This window comes from Zingiber officinale, chromosome 8B, assembly GCF_018446385.1.
Source record: "Zingiber officinale cultivar Zhangliang chromosome 8B, Zo_v1.1, whole genome shotgun sequence".
NCBI classification, from domain to species: Eukaryota; Viridiplantae; Streptophyta; class Magnoliopsida; order Zingiberales; family Zingiberaceae; genus Zingiber; species Zingiber officinale.
The window spans coordinates 44,196,382-44,202,628 of NC_056001.1; the positions used below are offsets into that span (position 1 = coordinate 44,196,382).

The 6,247-nt window shown below is 41.2% G+C and overlaps 1 protein-coding gene across 1 annotated transcript; it reads right to left on the reverse strand.

The window, feature by feature from the left end:
* Positions 1–2,568: 2,568 nt before the first annotated feature.
* LOC122015319 (wall-associated receptor kinase-like 14) lies at positions 2,569–5,732 on the reverse strand. Its single transcript, XM_042572144.1, has 3 exons — positions 4,803–5,732; positions 3,933–3,995; positions 2,569–3,856 (listed from the first exon to the last, which is right to left on the reverse strand). Exons 1-3 carry the CDS (start codon positions 5,521–5,523, stop codon positions 2,685–2,687), a joined length of 1,956 nt encoding a protein of 651 aa, XP_042428078.1. The 5' UTR covers positions 5,524–5,732; the 3' UTR covers positions 2,569–2,684.
* Positions 5,733–6,247: the final 515 nt, after the last annotated feature.

Here is a 6,247-nt window from a genome sequence, read left to right on the forward strand (position 1 = left end):
CTATTCTTCAATTAGGACTTACTCTTGCTAGTCATCTGGTCCTGACTAGACTTTTTTCTTCCAAATATCAAGTCCTGTTTGGATCAACCCTTGGTCAAATTGACCAGACTTAGGTATATTGTCAAATATCAAAACTCTAGAAGTTGATTACACCAATACAAGAGAGTAAACCATTCCCTAGCAGATACTTTATCTAGTAAGGAGTTTAATCCTCCAAGACTTCCATTTGCCACGAGTTCACTTTTCCACAACTTTCATATGCTAAGAGCTCACATCTCTAGGACTTCCATCGATCATGAATTTACACCTTTCATATGCTAAGAGCTCACCTTTAAAACTTTCATTTTCCATGAGTTTAGACCTCCAAGACTTCCATCTACTATGAGTTCACACCTTTAAAACTTTCATTTGCCATGAGTCTAAACCTCCAAGATTTCCATCTACTATGAGTTTACACCTTCAAGGCTTCCACCTATCAGGATTTCATACCTCTAGGACTTCCATCTATTAGGTTTTCACACCTCTAGAACTTCCATTGCCAGGAGTTTACTTCTTGGGACTTTCATTTGTCAAGACGTCACGAACTTCCACCTACTGGGAGTTCACTTCTTCTAGACTTTTTGTCTTCTAAACTGGTTAAACTACACCTATAGTTACTATCAATATATCCTACATCTGCGCACTTGACATGAGTAAGAATATCATATCACTTTTGTTTAATATATCAATTTTGTCTAACTTAAACATTATGCCAATGATTTTGCCAACCATATCAAAATCAATCTAGCTCAAGTATGACTACATCAACAACCTCCTATTAGTACAATTATGTCCTAAGTGGTCAAGTCCAACCATATGGTTTTGATGTATTTGGAAAACGTTTAAAAGAAAGGTTTGTATTGTGATATTCAGGATATATGTCAAGTGTGCAAGTGCAAATTTTTTTTATACAAACATTAGAAATGCAATAAGGAAGTTCAAATGCGTCAAGGAAGATTGAACATTTAGTAAAGGTGGTCCAACAAGTTTTGGTAAAAGTCCAAGTAAATTAAGAATTAGATATTTAACAGTGAAAGTTCAAATGGCTCAAGGAAAACTGAATGTTTATAGGTAAAAGTAAATATAAGTCAAAGAAGATCAGATTTTGGTAGTTGGAAGTCTAAGCAAGTAAAAAAAAACTATATGTTTGGCAAAATATAAGTCCTGATAGGTCAAAAGAATTGGATGTTTGGTACTTAAAAATTTAGATAGGTTAAGAGAATTGGATACATGATAGATATGGAAGATCTAGAGGTGACATCTCTTAATAAATATAAAGTCCCAGTATGACAAGATTAGATAGACAAAATGTCCAAGAGATGACCTCTTGTGGCATTGTGGCAACAAGAGGTCAAGAGATGACCTCTTGCCATGTGAGGTATGAGAGAGAGAAACCTCTATTTTGGATACGGATAGTTCTCTTTCTTAAGCAAGGACGTGATCAAGAAACCGGTATTTCAGAATTAAAGTCAATAAGCTAGTCTAGAAATAGTCATAGTCAATCAATTGACCTAGTTGGTTAATTAGGTAGTCGACCAAAGTTTAAACTTTTTTAAAACAAAACTGCTCAATTCTAGGAGCACTACATTGGCTTGTTAATAGTTGATTGATGGCTAGACAATTAATGTTATATTCAAAATATTTGTACCATTAGTAGTGTTGATTTAATCATGCCCCAAGCGGTTGAGTTTGACTATATAATTTTGATGTATTTTACAAAAGTTTAAAGTTAAGTTTATATTGTGTGTCAAGTGTAGGTTGTTGACACTAATTACATTGCATTATGTTGTGTGTCAAGTGTAGGTTGTTGACACTAACATTGCAGATGCAATGAGAAAAGTTCAAATGTGTCGAAAATGATTAGACATTTGACAGAAATAGAATGTCCAATAGACATTGAGCCAATTAAATAGTATCGGATGTTTGGCCGTGGAAATTCAGGAAGGCTAAGAGGATCGGATGTTTGGTAGAGGGAAATTTAAATAGACAATGAAAGTCTAAGCAAATGAAGAGAATTAGACTATGTCAACAAAAGACACGAAGAGTGTTACAAAATAATGGCACTTTTTATCACGGGAAGGAAGTGGAGGAAATGAAGGTAAGCTCTCTATGTTCAAATATTTTAATGGACAATTTAGATGAATAAAATCAAAATTCATAACTTATGATTTGCTTTAATCTACAATTTATTACATTACATGGAACTCTAATTATCAATAAGATGGCACATTCTATTCATAAATTTAGAAGTTTAGAGCCTTATATAATGATTCAAATTAACTTAATAATGCTTTAGATAAGATTTCATGGAGGTGGAAATTATAAAGTTGTTGGATTTTTCTTTGTTCTTTAGTTTCTACATGATATCTAGTAATCCCCTGCTAATGACCTTACTCCAATCCAATAGAACATGCCTCCCTGACCTTACTCCACACTGGCATCACATGTTCCAAGACCCCATTCAAGGGGCCGATCTCTCGGATTGGATCAGCACGTTAGCATTTTTGGGCCAACCTACAAGATTAGGTCTTCTCGAGCTCCCTAATCTGAACTTGGGACATAATTAAATATGATTTATCGGATCATAAACTAAGCGTATAGATGCTCTCTCGCTCGATAATATTTCTTAACAAAATCAAGTTGGGCTAGCGATGAAGAATGCCGGAGGAGGAAGCATTAGACAAAGACGACGACGAAGAGCAGCTTTGCTCACTCCCCCATGGCTCCTTGACGCACAAGAACGGCAACGCCATCTCTTTGCCTTCCTCCTCTTTCACTTCGCTGGCTCCTCCTTCCTCCGCCCTGATCCTCTCCAGCTCCTCCGCCACCTCCGTCATCGCCGGCCGTGCTTCTTTGTGGAAAGCCAGGCACCGGAACGCCAGCTCCGCCACTTTCATCACCGACTCCATTCCCCGGCCATGGCAGTTTTCCTTCACCACAGGGTCCACGATTTCCTCCACCTGTCCCTTGGCGATCCTGTCCGCCGCCAGCGCTGCCAGGTTCACCTCGCTCGGATCCCGGCGAAAGTCCACCGCCTTCATGGCCGTGATCATCTCCACCAGCACCACCCCGAAGCTGTACACGTCGCTCTTATCGGAGAGATGGAAGTTCTGGTGGTACTGCGGGTCCACGTACCCCGGCGTCCCCTGCGGCGCCGTGGAGATATGCGACCACTCCGCCGCCACAGCGCGCGACAGCCCGAAGTCCGCCAGCTTGGGCCGGAGGCTGTAGTCCAGCAGGATGTTGCTCGACTTGATGTCGCGGTGGTAGATGGGCGGGCGCACGGCTGTGTGGAGGTACGCGATGGCGCGCGCGGTCTCGGCAGCGATCACCACACGCGCCGGCCACGGCAGGACGTCGCCGAGCTCTCGGTGGAGGTGCTGCGACAGGGTGCCGTTGGGGACGAACTCGTAGACGAGTATGTGGTGGCCGCGGCCGATGCAGCAGCCGAGGAGGTGGACGAGGTTGGGGTGGCTGACGGACGACACAAGCTTGATCTCGTTGATCACCTGCATGACGTTGTCAGTGTCGGGGTTCTTGAGACGCTTGATGGCGACGAAGCCGCCGTCGGCGGAGAAGCGGCCTCTGTAGACGGTGCCGTAGGCGCCGGAGCCAAGCCTGTACGCGTCGGAGAAGTTGCCGGTGGCGCGCTCAATGTCTTTGTGGGAGTAAATTGCGACGGTGCCGGAAGCGGCGCCGGAAAGGAGGAGGCGTTGGGCGACGGCTTCCTCTGTTTCCGAGGCCTTGTCACCGCGGAAGAAGAAGCGGTAACAGAGCACCGCCACGCCGAGTGCCAAGAAGGATCCAGCCGCGATTCCTGCGATCGGAAGTAAACGCTTAAACAAAGATTTGTGGACAATTCTAAAAGAAGAAAAAAAGGGAAAAACATTTACCTCCCATAATTACTCCAACGTTAATTCCCTTCCGGCAGGGGTGCTCTGAGGAGCACTTAGATGCTGTCCCAAGAAAAATAAAAATATGAAAAAAAAAATTATAATATTTATTAAAATTGATCTAATTTGATTATAAGATTAGAATTGTAGTTAGAAAAGTCATAATTAAAACTGTTTTATGTGATATTAATTTTGAGTAAAATTATTTTACAGTAATTGTTGTTGTAGACTTGTAGGAGAGAAAATTTAAAACGTGACATTATTTTTGGCTTTCATTTTTGCTAAAAACATAATTATTATCATATCAATAATAGAGATGTAGGGAATCCGAAAGATGTCAGCACCACCGCCACTTCCCAAAGTCAATAGAGATGAGTCATCTTGGAGCACGACACGACTCTTTTTTAATCATGCATTTTAGTCCAAAATCAAAAAGATCACTTCTTATTTTATTATTATTATTTTTTAATATATATATATATATATTATATTTTAAAATTATTTTTGTTTTGATTAAAATTGATCAAATTTAAACAACTTTTGATCGTCGTTTCCATTTGGAATAATTTAAACTAAATTTAATTGAAATTGTTTTAAATTATTTTAATTAATTTTTAATATTATAATAATTTTAGTCATAATTAATTTAATTATAAAAGTTTTAATTAAAATTATTTTAATTATAGTAATTTTATTTTAACAATATTTAATTAAATTAACTATTTTTTAAATACTTTAGCTAAAGCTAGAATAAAAATATTTTTGAAATATAAAGCGTTGTACTTTTTTTTTATTATTTTTTTAATAGATTAATTTTAGCATATTTCTTAAAAATTAAAAGCGAAGTGACGGAAAACGCGCGGCACTCACCTCTGCCGCAACCGCCGCCGTCGGCGTAGCCGTCGCCGGTGAACCCTTCATTGCAGCTGCATCGGTACCCGGTGGTTCCGTTCCCAGACGGAAAATCTATGCGGGAACAGCTGGCGTTGGCCGCGCACCGGCAATCCCCTTGGAGCCACCACCCGACCTCGGCAGACTCGAACACGAGCGTCGACTGGTTGAAGGCGTCCCTGCCGTACCTCAACGACGTGAACAGGAATTTGCACCGCTTCGCCATCTCCGTGAAATTCTTCTTGGAGTAGAACCCCTCCGTCCGGCCGCTGGAGTAGCACCGGATGTCGTCGTCTGTACGGCCGCAGCTCGTCTGGTTGAGGCGCTTCGAGATGATTTCTGTGTCGATGCTGCACTCCTGCCCCTCGCTTCCAGTGCAGTTGCGGAGGAACAGCGCGTTGCTCGCCGCCATGGACAACCTGTCGCTAAAGAGCACGGCCGCGTCTTTGATGGAGCGGTTGCAGGAGGCCGACACGTCGACGATTAAGGAGCTGGCGGTGACGTTCCGGACGAAGTACGTGCCGAGGCGGACCTCGCCGGAGGCAGAGCAGTTGAGGCGAATCTGGCATCCGGCGGAGAAGCCGAAGGGGTATAAAACGGTGGTGGATCCGCAAGTCCGGTCGCAGCGTGTTGATTCCACGGCGATGGCGGGGGCGGCGGCGGCGAGTAGAAGAAGGGCGAAGAGGAGGGATGGAACCATTGCAGTTCAGCTTCCAGAGAAATCAAGCAGTGAGGAAGGGAATGGCGATCGATGGAATCAGTAGTTTAATTAATAATTGAATTGGGGACGATGGATGGAAGACTTTGGGGATGAGCCAGGATTTGTGGGATAAGGCAGAGTGGAGCAGAGTAGTGGAAGAACACGCATTCTTTGGGTAGGGATCAAATAGGCACCGGGCGGACTACTGTTCTACCATTATCATTAAGACTCCTACATTTATAAGTATTTATTAGAGTAGAAGAGGGGTCCACTTTTACAAATATTAAATTAATATTTTATACAGAATAAAGATATTTTTAGGTTGAAAATTTTAATGAGATTGATTTTATATACTATTTTTTTTAAAAAAATAAGACAGAATCTATATTATTTTACTATATATATATATATATATATATATATGGAAATTTTGAATTTAGAGTTGGATGGTACAAGAAATTTTAGATGAGATGCTTTTTTAGACGCTTAAAGAAAAAAAAGAGTGCTCCTAGTGAAATTATGGTTTATCAAAAATAGTCTAGGCTAATTATGGCAGATTATGGGGTTTTTTCTAGGCTAATTGAATTATACGTAGATTTTTTTTTGTAGTTGCATGCCCCAGTAAATTGTGGTAGTCTTGTTTACCTTTTCAAGTCAACGTTGACCAGAAAATTTTCCTTCTCTCTTTGTGAACGCAAATCCCATCCATTTTAAACTTCTAGCC

Bases quoted from the DNA above. Each gene is read 5' to 3' on its own strand.
- LOC122015319 (XM_042572144.1), bottom strand. From the start codon at position 5,523: ATGGTTCCATCCCTCCTCTTCGCCCTTCTTCTACTCGCCGCCGCCGCC. The intron at 3,996-4,802 runs GTGAGTGCCGCG...TTCTTGGGACAG, and splicing joins CGGCGGCGGTTGCGGCAGAG to CATCTAAGTGCTCCTCAGAG. The intron at 3,857-3,932 runs GTAAATGTTTTT...TTCCGATCGCAG, and splicing joins CGTTGGAGTAATTATGGGAG to GAATCGCGGCTGGATCCTTC.